At 36.6% G+C, this 18,530-nt stretch overlaps 1 protein-coding gene across 1 annotated transcript; it reads left to right on the top strand.

Annotated features, from left to right (window-relative positions):
• Positions 1–400: 400 nt before the first annotated feature.
• On the top strand, positions 401–1,147 carry Krtap24-1 (keratin associated protein 24-1). The gene has a single exon (XM_026396135.2). It carries the CDS (start codon positions 401–403, stop codon positions 1,145–1,147), a length of 747 nt encoding a protein of 248 aa, XP_026251920.2.
• Positions 1,148–18,530: the final 17,383 nt, after the last annotated feature.

Below are 18,530 nucleotides of genomic sequence, written 5' to 3'. Positions count from 1 at the left end.
TTGAATCCTTGTTAACCTTTTAATAATCATGTTGCTGCAGTCCATGGATACGTGAACTCTCGTTAACCACTGATTGACAGGTGAGGGTTTGCATTAACATTGAGACCACGATTGACTGAAGCTATGGCCTCCAGATGATGAGTGACGTGTGATAGTTAAAGTGGTGATGATGAATACCTTCCAGGATCAAAATAAACTTATTTTTGTATAAGCATGAAGACGTTAACAGCAGTGGATAAACAACACACTAATGAGATGTTGCTGGATTATTATTGTCCCAGACAGAGAGAAGGAAGAGACTGAAAAGGCTCTCAGCAATCTCCTGGGAAGATATAAAAAGTCCTCCAGTCACAGCCACAACACATTTGCATGAACACCACTGAGCACGCACTCCGACTCCATGTCTCTTCTGGGCTACCCTGGGCTTTGCAATGCCACATCCCACAGGACTCATTGTTACATCCCAGTGACTTCTGTTGCTCTTTGCTCCAGTGATGTAAACTCTACCTTTGGACACTGTTTACCCAGTAGCTACCAAGGCAATCTCTGGCTCCTGGACCACTGCCAAGAATCCTACTGTGAAGTGCCAAGCTGTGAATCTCCCAGCTGTGAGCCCAAGACCTGTACCACAGATTGTGACTCCACAAACTCCTGTGTGCCCTGCAACCCCCCATCCACAGGCCAAGTCGTCGGTGCCTGTGAAACTACCAACATCAAATCTGGCCCCAGCTGCAGCCCATGTACTTGGACCAAGGGGTACGTATCCAATTGCTACAGGCCTGCTCCATGTCCTTCCAGAGCTTTCCACACACTCCTCAATGGCTCCAACTGCTTTGGGCAACTCAACTATTTACCTAAGAATTTTCGTCCTTTAAACAGCTACAGCCAGCTGGGTAGTTTGAAGTATAGAAGCTACCAAGATCCTGGTTTCATCTCCAGGGGCTTCTCACCATCATGTTATATTGCCAGCAGCTACCAACCCCTAAGTTCTTTAATGAGAAATTGCCAGTATCCCAATTATGGGTCTATGAGTTACCGACCACTGAGCTATTTATCTAGAAACTTCCGCTCTCTAAGCTGTATACCCAGTACCTTTCCACCTCTGAGGTATTTATGCAGTGGCAGCAGACCTTTGAATTGCTATTGACCAACTTAAAGCATTTAAATGAGCTAGAATTTGCCCAATAAGGCACATTCTACTAAGTTGTAGGATCTCTGAAATGTAGAATCCTTAGTATTCTGCTGAATCACTTTATATATCTCAAGAAGTTTGTCACTTTAACTTCAAATGGAATAGAACCACAGCCATTACTATAGGTAGATTTTTTTTCTGTTGCTTTGTTAATCCTCTTTGTGTTAAAAGCTTATTCTCTAGATAAAGTTATCTAAGACATACCATAATGGACTTACTGAAGAGAGTTCACATGAAATACAACCATCAATCACCAGCTTTCTTACTTTGGTTCCAACTACCACATACCTGCCAGTGCGACTATCACCAAACTTTTCTTCATTAAGTGGGGCTTCCTTGGTTTGATGGTTGACTTCAGAGCACAAGTTCTTTCAGATGGTTTTGCTTTTCCTCAACAGTTTCATCTATGGCTTAACAAGCATCTTGCTTGTGAACTGAGAGAGAGCATTATTTTAAATGTATTGAGTGGGACCATTAACTTCCTTTCCCTACTAACTGCTTATAAAGATGAGCAAATAACAGTGGCCAACTTGAGCTCAAATACAGAAGAATTCAAGAAATCTTCTCCAAAGAAGCCATCAAACACAGGATTGGCTGGAACTTGGGTTTTTTCCTCAATGCCTGGGAGAAAGCCTCAGAAGTGATTGAAGCACAAAAGTTATTTGTTAAAACAATGACAAAACACTGTTGTAGACTCTTTAAAGTTAGTGTTGTCCTATGTTCAGGATTCTCTTCTAATCCTGCCCTGCTGAATGACTGCATTCTGATTCTGGAAAAGGTCTGGGCTCTTGATTCATAAATAAATTTCTAACTAGAAACGGTGACTTTTCTTGTGCCTTATTTCACATTCACTAATGTTTTATTCATGTTCTGGAAAGAAATGTTTGATATTGTCAAATGTTATTTTCTTGTCATTATTTGTCTAAATTAAAAATATGAAGAAGGTTAAATATGGGGTTCCAAACTTTTGATTTGTTTGATTTTGTCTCTAACACATTAAGTGAGTGTATTTCTTATAGAATGTCTGTAATTGATTTTGACATAAAGAAATTGGGAAATATTTACGAAATAAAACAGTTTAATATAAAGTACTTAAATGTATGTACATTTCTCCCACAAAATATGTGGGTTAATTAATTATGGATACAATTTGGAAAATTAAATAGATTTAATATTGAATCCTGTGAGAAGTGTATAACTTCTACAAATTCTTTCCTAAAAAAAATGGAAATACAATCATCTTTCTAGGTGGTAAGAACAGGACAATAGATATATTCTAAGTATTTTTGTACATAAAACAAAATCATGTTTAAAAGCAAATAAAATATTATTTGGAGATGACTATAAGTGGAGATTGGAATGGAAGAGAAGGATCACCATTACCAATAGTTAAGTATCTAAAACTAAAACTTCAAAAGCAGACACATGGGGTTGTCATTCTATAAATGCAAATACAAAATATAAGCACATACTGGTGGTTACTATTTGCTTACTGTGTACAGGAAAGGCTTTAGAAGAAATATTAATGCACTGCTTCTGTTTGAATATGTCTGGGGACAATCAAGACACTCCTTTGTGAGTTCACTCAATTTTCAGAGAATTCTGTTTGCTGAAAATTTCTTCTTTATGTTAAGAAAAAAATATAATTGTCCTTAGAAACCATCCATGCACCCTAAAAGACCAGTTCAATTCCTTTACTACAGGACAGGTGCTCAAGTATTTGAAAACAATCACTGTGTATCCCCACTGAGCATTCAGCTGTCCAAACTGAACACACATTCTTCCTCTTTATGGACTCTAATGGGAAGCCCATTCTCTGAGACATTGACTGGGACCCTTTGGGGATGTCAAGATTTATAGATCTTATTTCCAAGAACTATTCAGAGAAGTAATATACTGAAACAAGCACAATACTGTCTCAACCATGCTAAGAATAATATTAAAACTTAAGGGAGAAAACTTGGTGATGGAGGTCTTGCCTTGGTGATGAAGGGACAGGGGTGTATGTTCTGGATGATGGGAAAAGGGAGGCTGGGTGATGGGTGAATTTGACCAGAGGAAAGGAAACAAAATATCACAAGAGGAAAAAAGTGGCAGAAAATATAAGACATTTGATCAAGGACTTTGAAAAGGAAGATTTTCTTAAATAAAAACAAGCAAATCAAACAAATTAGAATTAGCAGTAGCTATAAAATCAAATACTTGTGAATATGGCCATATCAAAATTATGTAATAATGAAATATATGATGAAGACATAAAACAATTGAAAAGATTCTGAAGCTTGTGAACTCTCTGAATTTTCCACTCAATTTTTTTCTGTAGATATTAACCCTTAAAAAAAATCTATCAATAAAAAAGTAAAATAGGCAGCAGCACAAAATGAAGAACTCAGAAAAAATATATTCATCATGCAACGTAAAATTATTTTCCAAAATCTTCTACAAATAAAAAATAACTAATGACTCAGTAGAAAATAAATAATATGAGGATTACTAATGAAGTTATCAATAAAAATATTGAAAAATTTCAACCTCATTAGTAATTATAAATAGAAGATATTATCTTTAACCATTTCATTTGGTAAATATTTTTAAGTTGGTTGTATTTCAATTTAAAACATTATCACTACTGCAGATGGGAATAGAGTTCAACAATGCAACTGCATATGTGAATATTTAAATTGCACCTACTCAATGACAAGGCAATTCTGCTTCTCAAAGTCTCCCTAACAGAAACATTCCTTCAAGTTACACAATACAGTTGTTCTGCTTCATCCCTGTTTTTTTTCCCTCAGTTTTCATTACTTGTAGTCATTAGTAATCCAAAAAAAAAAAAAAAAAAAGAATCTTAAATAGAAAATTCCAGGAGTAAACAATTTGTAACTTTTTAAGTTGTGCATCATTCTGATTAGCATGATGGGCCTCACTCTGATGTGAATCCTCTCATTGTCCATTGTATCCACACAGTATGGCCTGTTAATCACTTAGTAGCCAACCTGATCAGCCCATTGGCTATCAAAGCACCATGCGACCTGTGCTTAGGTTTACCTATTACTTTACTTACTAATGGCTCCAAAGCATAAGAACAGTGATGCTGACAATTGTATTAAATATGTATTATATATATATATATATATATATATATATATATATATATATAGTTATAATTGTTCTATTTTATTATTAGCTGTTAATCACTTTCTGAGTCTAATTTATAGATTAGTTTTTAGCATTGTATGCATATATCAGAAAAATCATAGTAAATATAGGAATGGGCACTGCCTGCAGCTTAGGGACTCCTCTGGGGGTCTTGGAATATATACTCCGTGGGTAAGGGGAAACTACTATATTTATTTCAGACCTCCCTGAACTCCAAAAAGGTAAAACCATAGAAAAGTCTAATACATCTGTTCTAAAAAGAATAAGAAAAGTCTACAAGTGGAAGAACATGAAATAATCTGTAATCAAGTCATATTAAGAAGTAATTTACAACCAATGAAACAGTGGCTAGACCAATATAAATTAAAATGAGAAAGGAATATAATAAAACAAAATTTGTAGAAACACAAAACATGACATTTTATGTATAAACACACAAATAAATAAGCATTTCTCTGTGTAATATATATTTGCTGTACTATATTATAATATATAAAATAAACAATCTAAAAAGAAACAACCTAAATAAAAACATGTTAGCTTCAGGTGAGTTTAGAAATGGGGGTTGAAGATTTTGGAAGTGATTTTTAAACTCAACAGTTATGGTTTGGTTACCTATATATTTAAAAAAAATTATAAGCAGTCCTGAGAAATAAAATTGGTTCTGACCTCTGATTTGATAAATTACATAATCAGTGACCTCATCCATTCCACTATTAATAAAAATATTGAATAACAAAATTAAATGAGCATTAGTCCCCTGCACTACTACCTTCTAGGATGAAAATCCTTCAACATCTATCCTGTCCAACTTTGGTTAGGCAAGAAACATCCTTAATAAAAGAAATGATATGCCCTTAACTCTAGTGCAAACTAATTTATAAAGCTCAGCTAATTTGTACTTAAAATTATACAAACAAAACTTCACTTCCCTTGAATTTTACTGTACAACTAACCAATGCCTCCTGCCTCCCAAATAAAACAATTGTCCATTTCGTCATTATACATGAAAAAAAAATTATATATGAGGAAAAAGTCTCCTTACAGATTTGAAATATTACTTTCTAAGGCTGTAAACATTTTACATATTCAAACATAAGTAATGTGTCTAATTACTTGTTATTGCTTTTCCCTCTGCCTTTTGTACACTGCAGAGAAAGGAGTATAGTGAAAGAAACACATATACACCTACTATCCTAAATGCCATCAATCACACACTGTACCATGCAATTCATGTAATGTATAATCCATTTGACAAATGATTAAATTCTCTCTTAATTTATATGCTTGTTATTTTGGGTTTAGATGATCAACAATTTACTTTATCACAAAGTTCAAAGAATTGGTAAAGCTAATGCATTTGGCACACCACCAAATGCCTTTAACATATTGCATAACTTTCACATTTTTTCTGCCTGCATGCTGTCCTGAAGCTGTATTATTGGCTGCTGTTTCTTTTAACCTTTCTTTCATATACTGCATTTTCTGATGAGTATATCAAATGCACATAATTTTTAAAACCCATGCACATGTTAATGGATTTCTAAAATTTTTGTTATCTTGAGTGTAATGGTGTATTTTTGGTTGAGTTCTCCACAAAATGAATCAAATTCTCATCATATAGTGAGTGTACCTGAGATCTACTGCAGAACACTGGATGCCACCTACCAGAAGACCCTCAAAGACCTGCAGTCTCAACAGGCAAGCAATTAATGGAGTTGACGCTCTGAACATGGTGAGGGGATTCAAAATTATTCAAAAACTCTGTGTTTACTCATAATGGCAGAACTGAATAGCTTATGCTGGAATTTCTTCCTATCCTAGAGCCTGCTGAAACCAAGGTTCCTAGATGCCTTCAGAAGCAAACAGAGGGGGAGTGAATCCTTCATCAGATGGGTGTACAAGTTGTCTCACAGCTGATAAAATTGCCAGGGTCTTCGGTTCTTCATTAGACTCACTGTGCTTGTTTTTGTGTCTGTCAATCTGCCTGATGGTTGGAAATCAGTATCTTACCAAGCTGAATATCTGCAGTCACATCACGGGCAGGTAGAAAAGAAGGGAAGCTCAGGTGCTGTCTTTATTTTCTATACTTTACAGTCTTGAGTTCAGAAAACTCTGGTTGATGCTATTTTTGACTCAGTTCATGGCCTTACATATTTAAATAAAAAGTTATACAGATAAATTATTTTTTTTTAATTTTCTTAAACCAAAAATATGTGATCTCTGAATTTCCATTTACATTCTGATATTTAACATTAAAATTTATGTTAAAGTTTCTTTATTTAAAGAGTACAGATATAAATTTAAAACTATTTCTTTCAGGAAAGAAAGAATAAATATTCTAAGTCTATAATTGTATCCTTCAAGAAATAATTGTGACAAATGTAATTGTTATTGTTGTGACTGTGACTTTTTACCATTAAACTTTTCTCACCTGGAGTGTGAGCACTGAGAATGGGGATTAAAGATTATATTAATAAAAACTTGCTTTTTTTCTTTTAGTCAATCTGAAACTTTTCTCAGTAATTTCTGCTAAGTAGCAGGCTTCTCTGAGTTGTTTCCTCTTAAATTGGGCAAAGCATTGGGTCTATAATTTGTATTACAAGAATTGAGTGTTGGCAATCTTGACTAACTATGAGAACAACTAGCTGACAGACTCAAAGAACTACACCAAGTTCTTCTTTGTTCACATATTGTGTCTGGCCCCATGACTCACATGTCATTAGTACACCAAAGAGATTTGTAGATGAGCTTTCATCCTGAATCTGCTACTTATCAGTTATGTCACTGAAGCTGTCGATTAACCCTCTGGGTGTTTTCAGAGTAAGGGGTTTTCTAAGAAATAAATAAGATAGTTTATAAAATGTTGTGACACAATATTGGGATTTGAGCTCAACAAAAGGCAGTGCTGCTTATGCTTAAAAATGAAGAGACCAAAAACTCATCAAGTTTAACCTTTTCCCTGTAGATGATGGGATTAAGAACCAGAAACCAAAGTAGTAAAACCAGAATCTACATTCGCTTTGTCTAGTCCAGTGTATTAGCAGGGACAGTCTTCTCCCCACAATAGTTCCTATGAACAATGATTCTCCCCTAAATAGCCTTTGGCCTCTCTCTAACCCTTTGTTCACTCAGCCTCTGAAGAGGTGAAATAACTTCTACTATGGTTGGTAACTGTGGGAAGAATAATTGGTTCTGTGCCCCTTACCCTTGGCCTTCTCCCTCCTGGAAGTTCCTCTTTGTTCATATACAAATGGCCTATAGGACGCACAATCCCACTGTTTTCCCCATCATGGAAAACTTCTGGTTCTCCCATAATACCCCAATACTGGTAAATCTGTCTGATTCCAGGGTTCAGCCTTAGCAAGGCCATTTGTTTGAGCAGACCTAATTCTAAAATGTAGTCTCTACTGATAACAAAGGTGAATATGTGTTTTCTACATACACATCATTTCAATTCCAAAAGGTTCACAGCCCACGTAGAAACAAAGGGTGGTTTCTCAGAACTCCACCAAAGGGCTTCCTAAAATAGGTCATACAGCTTATCACTAGAGGGAAATGATATGTACATTAATAAAGTTCTAATTAAGACACATTCACACAACCAGGATACAATCTTAAAGAGCCTGTGGTGTAAAGTTAAATCAGATAAAAGCACTGTGGACCATCCTTTGCCTTTTTTTCTGTTGTTCTTATTATAACTAGGAAGTGAGTTGAACTTGAATTTGGAAGATATTTATTTCAAAGAATGTGGACATGTCTTTATAGTCTCTTAATATAATGTTATAGGAGAAGAATAGATGGTTAAATAAGAAGTATATGAGGGAAGTCAAAATCTTTGAGACCCAATAAAATTATTTAAACTCTCCAAACATAGGTACTGAGAAATCCGACAGTGACTATTACCCGTCATTTGATGCCATAGAATGTGAAAAATGAAGGGAAAAGGTTAAGAGCACTAACTCTTCTGTATATGGAAGCTTTCACTCCAGGCTAGGACATGATCCTGAGGTACTGACCCACAGGAATTCCCAGTACACAGGGCAAAACCGTACTTATGGGGATGAGTCCAATGCAAGTATATCTAAAAAAGGAAAATAGTTAAAAATTGGATTCAAAATGAAAGTAAAATCTTTTGAGGATTATTTTATAGAACTTAGAAATTGTAAGCCTGATCTTGTATAACTCCAAGGGGAACGGTATAGGATACAAAAAAAAAAAAAATCAAATTTTCAAGGGAAAAGTTTTAACCTGAACAACAGAGCTCCTGATTCCCAGCTTGGAACACCCAGCATGTGGCACTGCCATGAACCACAATTATGTGGAAGAAAGGAGACAGAGAGGGAGGAGAAAAGGATAGGAGAAAGATGTGGTGGAGGGGAAGGGGCAGAAAGATAAGGGAAAGAATAAGGAGAAAAAAAAAAAGAAGGAGAAGGGATAGGGATTATTTAAGCCTTTTCCAGAAATCCTTCCTCATCCAACTATGAGAAAGCTTAACTTCAAAAATTCATAACCTGGTCAACCCATTAAACTGGAGATGCCCTCAAACTGGAAATTAAAAATCTCATACAGTCTCTGACCTCCCCCATGGTGGGCCAAATCTGACTTTCACAAATTGTTTTTCTGTGGATCATGGATAAATTTGAATCCCTATTAAATCCAATGGATTCTTTGAAGTTTAGCTTGGAACGAAATAAAAGTAATAATTATGCTGACATTATGAGTAATTGAGAATAGATACCTGAGCTAGTGGGTTTGTGTTTATATGCACGTATATGTCTTTTCATTTTTTTCTTAAACCTGTGCATGCATCAGGAAGTCCTAGTTGCATTGTTTTGCAAAATGTATATTTACCAAGTTGGTTTTAATTATTTGTTTGGCATGTGGGTAGAAAGATAACCACAAATATGCTATCCTCATAACTGAGAAAATTGTTGATAAAGATGACAAAATTTGGCCTGAATACTTTAATCCCATTTTAGGTTTGTCTTTTTTGAAATACAGGTAATGGAGATTTTAAGCATAACATTATGATCTAGCCTGAGGCACAGAACATCTACATTTCTTGTTGCTTTCAGGTAAAATATAGAACTGTTATAAAATATTAATAGAAGCATAATATGAAAACACAAGTATTCTAGGAAACTAGTATGACAGCTCTATTTGACAGGAACCCTAATGGTTTTCAAGGAAGCCATCTCTGCTTATTCCAGAAGCCTGGACTCATTAGTGCACAGAATCCTGACCAACCTGAAATTGGAGCCAGAGTGAGGGTGGTGTTAGGAAGAAATTCACATACACTGGCACCGGGGAAAGGACTTCTAGGGGACACGCAGGGAAAACACTGATCCTGTTTGAGGATGGGGGTGCCAGATACAAAACCAGTTCAAATCCTTCTTCTTGAAGCTAAGTTAGGGCCCAGTTTTATTCTTACCATTCCAATGTAAGCCAATATTCTAAGCTAATCAACAGCCCAACTTGGGATCCAAACCCTTAGAAATGCCAGTGGCCTCCTACCCTAAAGTAAGCTGCTAAAAGCAGAGGACTTCATGATCAAACGGGATGGGGAGATCAGGGAACAATTTTGTCAGAAACCCTGTGCTGATTTTATGTCTGTGTCAAATTTCACAGAAAGTTCATGTATTTTGCTATACTGGGAGAAGTGAAGCCAAATGGCAATTCCAGTGCTGTATTTTAATTCTGTGTCTTCAAAATACAAAACCAATGAGCTCTTTTAAATGAATGGTCTTGCACCTAAGGGTCATTTGGATGGCTGCCTGCTGGCCCATGGGCCAGCATATCTGTGTGTGAAAGTGGAGACAGTGTAGCAGGTCATGGCAACCAAGTCAGACAGATGGCTAGACACCAGGGAAGCAGCATCCTACACTTGGTCATACAAGGGGACTGGGCTAGGGGTCAGGAGAGAATTCTGTAGCTCTGGTTGTGCCACTACATAGTTGTGTGGCCAACCTAGCAACACATTCTCTCTCTGAATCTCAGTTCCCTTCTAGTAAAACAAGGAGGTTGAATTTAATGACCACTTACACCTCTGAAACATAATGATCCTATCATTCTAGATATAACTTGTGTTAAAAATCTTTTATGATGTTTGACTCTGTCTAACATTGAGTGCTCCCTTCCCAACATGCTTATCAGAATCCACCCCAAGCCTCTCCAGTGTCTTTTAATGATACAAGCATATTTTAATTACATGTTGCATATAAACTATTAAATTGTGAGAGGTGCATTTAGTTTTGTTACATATTCATTATTAAATGGCCAAGAGTTACCAACAGAAGCCTCATACTCTTCTTACCTATTTCATTAAGACATTGCATTTAGACTAATGTTAATTTACCTTTCAAGAAAAACAAAAGGACATGCTATGGGATGGAGTAAGATCAGAATTTCCTCCCTGAGCTGATTTTTCTGAGGAGAAGCTACAAATTACAGTCATTTCAACTCCCAGGCTCCACCCCTCTGGTAAAACATGCTTCCTAAATACACTAGCAAAACCTGCCCTGCCTCAGGCCAGGTCGTTAAAGCTTTTCACTAGACAGTAGCCTCTCTGGGGATCTGATTTGACAACTGAACACACTGCATTGTCATAATAAGGTAATAAGAAGTTACAAGGTAATGCTAACCATTTAATCTCTGCAATTTATTACCCTTTTAAAAAAGTGACATAAAAATGTCTGACGTAGTTTTGCGGACAGCACTTTAGCTGCAGATTGGTTGGGCTGGGATATGGATGACTTCCAACATAGGCAAGGCTTACCAATTTATATTTTCCTTCCTGGGGGGAAGCTCCCAAGTGAGCAGAGTGCCTATTTCTTTTCAAAGCCAAAAAAAATTAATAATAATAATAAGAAAGAAAGAAAGAAAGAAAGAAAGAAAGAAAGAAAGAAAGAAAGAAAATGAAAACAAAGAAAGGAGGCATGCTGATAAATGCAATCATCAAACTTAGAAACTCAACAAATGCTGAGGACCGGAAATTTATTATAGCCAGGTACCAGAATATAAATTGATCATAGAGGCAGATAGGAGAGCAGCAGAGGACTCCACAAGTACATTATCTTTAAACAGTGCAATATTTTACTGGCTAACAAGGAATAGCATTGAAAATTTTTACTTAGTTTCTGTAACTGTGAGCTTTGATTCCTAGATCACTGTGAAGAATGACATCTCAATATAAGGCAAGAAAAAGGAGTTCTCTCACCTGCGCTCTTTTTCCTTTCTTCTCCTTATTTTTGCCTGGAGGAAATATTAGTTGTAAAATTAGGTATCTGAAAAACAATTTCAAATAGTGCAGGACTGCTCTAAGCTATACTGGGCTTGTGAAGCATTTTTTCATTCTGTTTTTTTTTTTTGTTGTTGTTGTTTTTTTTTACATTTTACTTCTAAAAGCACTATGGAGTATCAGTCTACTCATGTGATTTGAGCAATCTTCACTACTGTCTTGATAAAGAGGCAATCTGACATGTTCTAGAGCTCACTTGGATATTGAATGAGTCTCCATCTATCAGCTGAGGATCCGGAATTATTGGAGAATGACATCCAGGGACTTTTCCTGGATGTATATGGTACACCTGGCCTTTGGTGACTACTCAGAATCCATGCAGGAAAACAGAAAGCATAACACTTTAATATGAAAAATTGATTGCATATATATTAGAAAAACAAAACAGAAATGCCCAAATGGCAGGGAGAGTGACTATAGAGGCAGCAGTCAGAGACAAAGCAATGAAGTTGGGAGTGTCAGAATCTAGAAAGTTCTAGGCAAGTGGGATTTCAGCCTTCTGAAGAAAGGCCCGGTGAGATGCTAAAACACTGGGACCCTGTGAATCTGAGATCAGACTTCTAAGGTAGGCTTGCTGCTGGGGCAGTGCTAGTCTCCTGATAGCTTGGGGAGGGAGGGGTTTAATGTCACTATTTTCTGCTAATCAGAAGGGAGAGTGGAAACTACTGCCATTCTCCAGTACATGTTAACTAGAAAAAAAAGCCAAATCAAACAAGCCCCTTTTCCTCCTCCTGCCTCCCAGCTGCCCTGTAGTGCTCCCCTATTGGTGGAACCTAGCAGTGGCCACTGACAAAGGAGCCTTCCCAAGCCCAGTCTACAATGGCAGCTTTAAAACCAAGAGAGGGCAGCTTCACAACCATCACAGACTGACTATTCTGAGCTCACTTTAACAGTCTATGCTATGCATTTGTCATTCATTTAACTACCTCTGGACACAAGATTTTTCTCTTCAGGAAGAAAGTACTTTAGAATTTTGCTGTTATTTTGCCTCAAAGGCCCATGATGTGAGTCTCCACTGCATGCCAGTGTTGTCAAAAAAAAAAAAAAAAAAATTGAGTAAGTTTCAGAATAGACACACATTGTGATGAATCCCTGTCTGTTAAAAGCCTGTTTCAAAGCAAGACCCTCCCATTATTACAAACAAGTAAACATGTAAAACAAGCTCCAAATCAGAATTGTATGACTTAAAACAATTAATTCCTCAGTACAACCTCCATGTCTTCTCAACCAATCTTGTGTGTTTCTCTGGGTCCTCAGGCTTTTGCTGTCATAAAAACTGCTCTGAATTTATGTGGTAGGCTTGGATGGTGGTCCAAAATGTAGTATTTCCTTTCCTTATTAACTTCTGAACAACTGAAAACTAAGATAAAAGAGTTGACTAAAGAAGAGTGGACTGTTGCTTATACTTCCAAAATTTCTACTTTTAGAGATGGGTTCTGTTCAAGAGTTCTCTTTCTGATATTAAATCCAGAATTAAATAGATTGACCTATTGCTATATACTGAGTGTTTATCCCCGCCCACCACCCACACACACCAAACTCATATGTTGATATCCTAACCACCAAGTTGATGGCATTAGGAGGGGCAAAGTTTAGATGCATACGGCACAAGAAAGGAGTCCTTGTAGATGAGATTAGTGACCTTACAAAGTCTGTGAAAGCCACCTTGCCCCTTTTACCATGTAAGAACACAGTAAGACGTCAGCAGTACCAAGCAAGCAGAGAGTCTGATCAGTTTCTAGACCTACCTCTACTTGATCGTATACTCCCTATGCTTCAGAACTGTGAGAAATGAATTCCTCTTGTGTATCACCCACCCGATTGATGACATTTTTGTTGTACCAGCCCAAATGGACTAGGACCCATCTAGAAAAGGAGCAAGCAGGACCACTGGAGCCCTATTCACGTTTAGAAGAACAACATGCAGAATTGAACCTATTGAGAGGAAGGAGAGAGGGTTCTGAGAGGACGGAGAGAGGATGTGACCAAGATATGCCCAGTTCCTTATCCAAACTCATCAGACAAGAAAATCTCCTTCTAGGGACAGGAACTGTGGCTCAGTGGTAGAGCACTTGCCTAGCATGTGTGAAGCACTGGGTTTTATCCTCAGCATCACATAAAAATAAATGAATAAAATAAAAGTCCATCAGCATCTAAAAAATATTGAAAAAAAAACCTCATTGGCAACTTCCTTCTTAAAAAAAAAAAGAAAAGAAAAGAAAATCTCCTTCTACCAGCTTAAGAAGCATGGGATCAGGGCACAAGAGCTGATTCCTAATGAAACATCTGCCACATTGCCACATGGAACTGTTTTATGGAGGATGTCATTACACACCTGATCCCATTACACAGCATGACATCTTTCTCCCCACCAAATCTTCAGTGTTCAAAGCACTGTTTTTCAATTAATAACCTCAACAAAAATTCATTGAATTTATTGAGCAGATTATTTCTTGGGTTTACAGCAATAAATATGTTTAGAAAATGTGTTTTGATATTAACTAGCAGTGTTACTTTGGGCAAGTCTTTTGACATCTCTAGACCTCAATCAATCATCAGTCATATGAATCATAGGCCTCAACTTAAATGAATTCTGAAATCTCTTCTAATACTTCCACAATTCTATTAGTCTTCTCATTAAATTTTTGGATACTCCATGGTTGCTTTTGTGACATAGAGCATACAACACAAACAAATGCTACAATGAATTTGTTCCATGTGTGGCTAGAATCCATGGGCTGGTTCTCCATCTAGGGCTGCTCTTCATTCTCCATTCTCTTGGCATTTGATTCTTCATGAGCATGGAACCAGAGGTTAGAAAACAGGATTGCAATCCTTCATCCTGCCTCCTAAGCATGTTCTTTGACCTATAGCTCAAGCACTGAAACTGTGGTGCAGTATCTTGGCACAACAATCTATTAATCAGCTTGGAATCCTATAAGTGAGTACAATGACCAAGGGAGGTTTTTTTTTTTTTATAAAAGATCTGCATATTAGCAGAAATAGAATTAAAACTGGAAAAGAGAGAGTGACAGGGCAGGCACCTGAATTTTTCCTGAAACCTTGAAACTATTTCTGTGTGTGAGCTTAAGGAATTTATAAACTTTCAGATACCCAAGTTTCTTCATTATAAAGTAAGAGACCACAGCACATTTCAAAATTCTCCTTCACCTTTGATGTTCAACAGTTTAGCCTAATGCATTGAAAAATTTGATGTATTTGTGAGGCTAAAGTTTTATCATCAGAAACACAAATTTTAAAACTTGAGATTTCATTTTTCCTATCCAGAAAAATAAAAATTAAATATCAAGAGTTTTAATGTTGCTAGATTTTGCTGGGAGTTAAATATTCAGAGAGTCATTTTAAAGGCAATTTGACATCAACTATTTAAATTAAAAATGTTCAGACCCACGGGGTCAGCTTACTCACAGCGAAGAGCCACACAGATTAATGGCTGAAGCTCAAGAAACTCTGAGCTTTAAATTGTAGAACTAAAGAATGTGCCCCAGAAGGACTTATTTAGCCTTTCTATGGTCCTTGACTATAAGACAAGAATTTCAGTCATACCCTATCAAGTTGTTGCAAGGGCTAAACGAGTCAATGTACATATTTTAAAGAATTTAGAAATGTGTCAGGTAAATATAAAGTAGCCCCCAGTAAATGTTAGCTTCCACCACTACTGCAACTGTTATTATCATTGGTGAATATGTGAGCATGCCCACAGAACCCATATCAAAAATTTCTTATTCAATATGCCTTTAAGGTGAGTACTAAGAAATCAGCCAAATTAGCATCAATAGTGGGATGTAAGAGGGAGATGAGGGAAGATGGATAATTATTATATGATCTGAACTTTCTCAATGCCAGCCAAGGGGACCTAACTGGAGTGAAGAAAAGAATAGGGACGTCACCAAGAAAACTGCAGGAACTCCTGGGGAATAAGAAGAAGATTCTGCCCATGAGCAGGAAAATGGAAACCTCGAGTGGAGGATTTGGTGCCAAAAATAGGGACCGAGAAAGGTCAAGGACATTAATTTATTTTTCCACTGTCCTTACTCCTAAGTGTCCTAAATGGATCATTACCTGCCTCATGACAAAAAGAGTCAGCATCTTCAGCCCAATGCTTTTGCAGAGATCAGGATGAAAGATAAATAAATCAACTTCACAGGAAGGGTCGTGCCATGGGGAGTCTCAGCCAATTGTGAGAGTCAGTCTCATTTGGTGGAGGGCCTAGGGAATGTGGTATTTAAAAAATATATATCCCTGTTAAATTTTCAACTTAATAGGAATTCGGGTGACATTATGTAAAATGATTAAAGCCTGAAAGAGGGTATAAACCATGCTAATCAGGGTTAAATCTGTGGAGAATTGTCATAATTGTAATTTTTTCCCCTGAGGAGAACCTAAAGCTCAATCAAAGATCCATTCATACTTCCATCCCCTGTCTTTACTAAGCTTCTCTAGTAGGCACAGTATGAAGACGGATACATGTCCCACCACAAGGTGAATAGTGTCTACAATGACATCTCATTCAATTTTTGTCATCTCAATATTCTGCCTATGACTTAACTATCCTAGATCTTCATTGTTTATAGTGAGCAAGATCTCTGGGGCTCTGGAGTCACTTTAGTTCCTCTTTTTAATTTTGTTTTATTTTGGTACCAGGGATTGAATCCAAGGGTGCTTAACCACTGAGCCACATCCCCAGCACTTTTTTTGTATTTTATTTAGAGACAGAATCTCACTGAGGTTTTTAGGGCCTCACTAAATTGTTGAGGCTGGTTTTGAACTTGCAATCTTCCTGCCTCAACCTCCCGAGCTGCTGGGATTACAAGTGTGAGTCACTATGCCTGACTGAAGTCACCTAAGTTCTAACAGTATTTTTTGCACCTTCACTCAATGTCCAGAATCTACAAGAAAGTATCTAAAGCAGAACCTACAGGTAGCTAATTTTATTTCAGAATTTAATCCAAACTTTGGGAAAACAAGGTTATTTACCATCCAGCTTAAATAACCTTGGTTACCTGTTTCTAGTGAGAAGAACTCCAGCTGCAGGAAAGCATTGATGCAAGATGACATACTGATAGGACACTTTGGCAATCAATGACTCAAGCCTTTTTCTCTATTGAGTCTTTTCCTTGCTAAATTATTTCCCTTTTAAAGAAACTACAGCCTCTCAATTTTTCACTGTGGAACACAGCAGTTAATAAGGTCAAACCATTTTCTTAAAACTGAATAAATATTTCTGTGAAAAAGCTATGTCATTTAGTATTGGGTCTTAAGAATGAAAAGGAATAATTGAAAGGCTCAGAAGGAAGAAATTGTCAGAGGCACAGAGGGAAAAGGAGAAAACTTGCTGTATGGGACAAATCACACTCAGATTAAACCTAAATCCATAGAACTTCAGAAATTAGCCACTGTCTGCTTGCTCCTTTGCTTGTTTACTTCTGTATTACCAGAACTCAGAGAAAATATTTGCTTTAGACAACTTCACCTTGATAACTTGTAGCCTTACTTTTACATGTTGCTGACTTTTTTTTTCAGATCTCCTTTTTCAGTGAACAAATATTTATGGTACACATATGTTGTATCAGGCACAGTAATTTATGAGGCAAACAAGACAAAAGCCCAGTGTAACTGGTAATCTATCTGCCTATCTCCTCTCTCTAAGGAAATAAGCTGGTCACAGTAGATAATGAAGAAATGGCATTACCGTCTCCATGCTGACTCAATATTGTAAATATAGAAATAACAGAGAAAAGAGTTGAACTTTTGTGACATGAAGGTTCCAAAATGCTAACCTTCACTTGTATATTTTACCAGAGACACAGAGTTGTTGTTTTTTTAACACAGAAAAAATATTATTTTAATTTAATTCATTCAGCATGGATTTTTTTGAGGAGCTACTTTGTACCTAGTCATTTATCCCTTCTTGCTTTCTAAGGGCAATTTTATTCTCCTATTCCAAGGATAGGGAACTATGTCTTATTATTTTTATTTGTTCTTATTAGTTACACATGACAGTAGAATACAGTTTGACACATCATACATAAATGGAGTATAACTTCTCATTCTTCTGGTTGTACATGATGTTGAATCACACCAGTTATGTAGTCATATATCCACATAGAGTAATAATGACCAATTCATTCTAATGTCCATCCTACCCCCAAATACCCTCCCCCTTCATTTCCTTCTTCTTTCTCTAAAGTATCTCTATTCTTCCCTACCATCCTCCCCATTGTGAATTAACATCCATATATCAGAAAAACATTTGACTTTGTTTTTTAGGGCGATTGGCTTATTTTGCTTAGCATGATTTGCTCCAGCTTAATCCATTTACAGGCAAATGCCATAATTTCATTTCTCTTTAAGGCTGAGTAATACTCCATTGTGTATATATATCACAGTTTATTTATTGATCTATTATAGGGCACTTAGGCTGACTCCATGGTTTAGCTATTGTGAGTTGAGCTGCTATAAACATTAGTGTGACTATGTCACTGTAGTATGCTGATTTTAAATCCTTTGGTTGTAAACTGAGGAGTGGGAAAGATGGTTTACAATGAAACCAATGGTGGTTTCGTTCAAAGTTTTCTGATGAATCTCCATACCGCTTAATGGTTACACCAATTTGCAGTCCCACTAGCAATGTTTGAGTGTGACTTTCTTTGTACATCGTTGCCAACATTTATTGTTGCTTGTATTCTTTTTTTAAATGTTATTGTATTTTTTATACCTTTATTTATTTATTTCTATGTGCTGCTGAATATCAAACCAAGTGTCTCACACACACTAGGCAAGTGCTCTACCACTGAGCTATAACCACAGCCTCTATTGCTTGTATTCTTGATAATTGCCATTCTGACTGGAGTGAGA

This window comes from Urocitellus parryii, chromosome 2 (genome assembly GCF_045843805.1).
Source record: "Urocitellus parryii isolate mUroPar1 chromosome 2, mUroPar1.hap1, whole genome shotgun sequence".
In the NCBI taxonomy this organism is placed as follows: domain Eukaryota; kingdom Metazoa; phylum Chordata; class Mammalia; order Rodentia; family Sciuridae; genus Urocitellus; species Urocitellus parryii.
The sequence above is the reverse complement of the archived record's forward strand: the minus strand, read 5'-3'. Positions and strand labels throughout refer to the sequence as shown.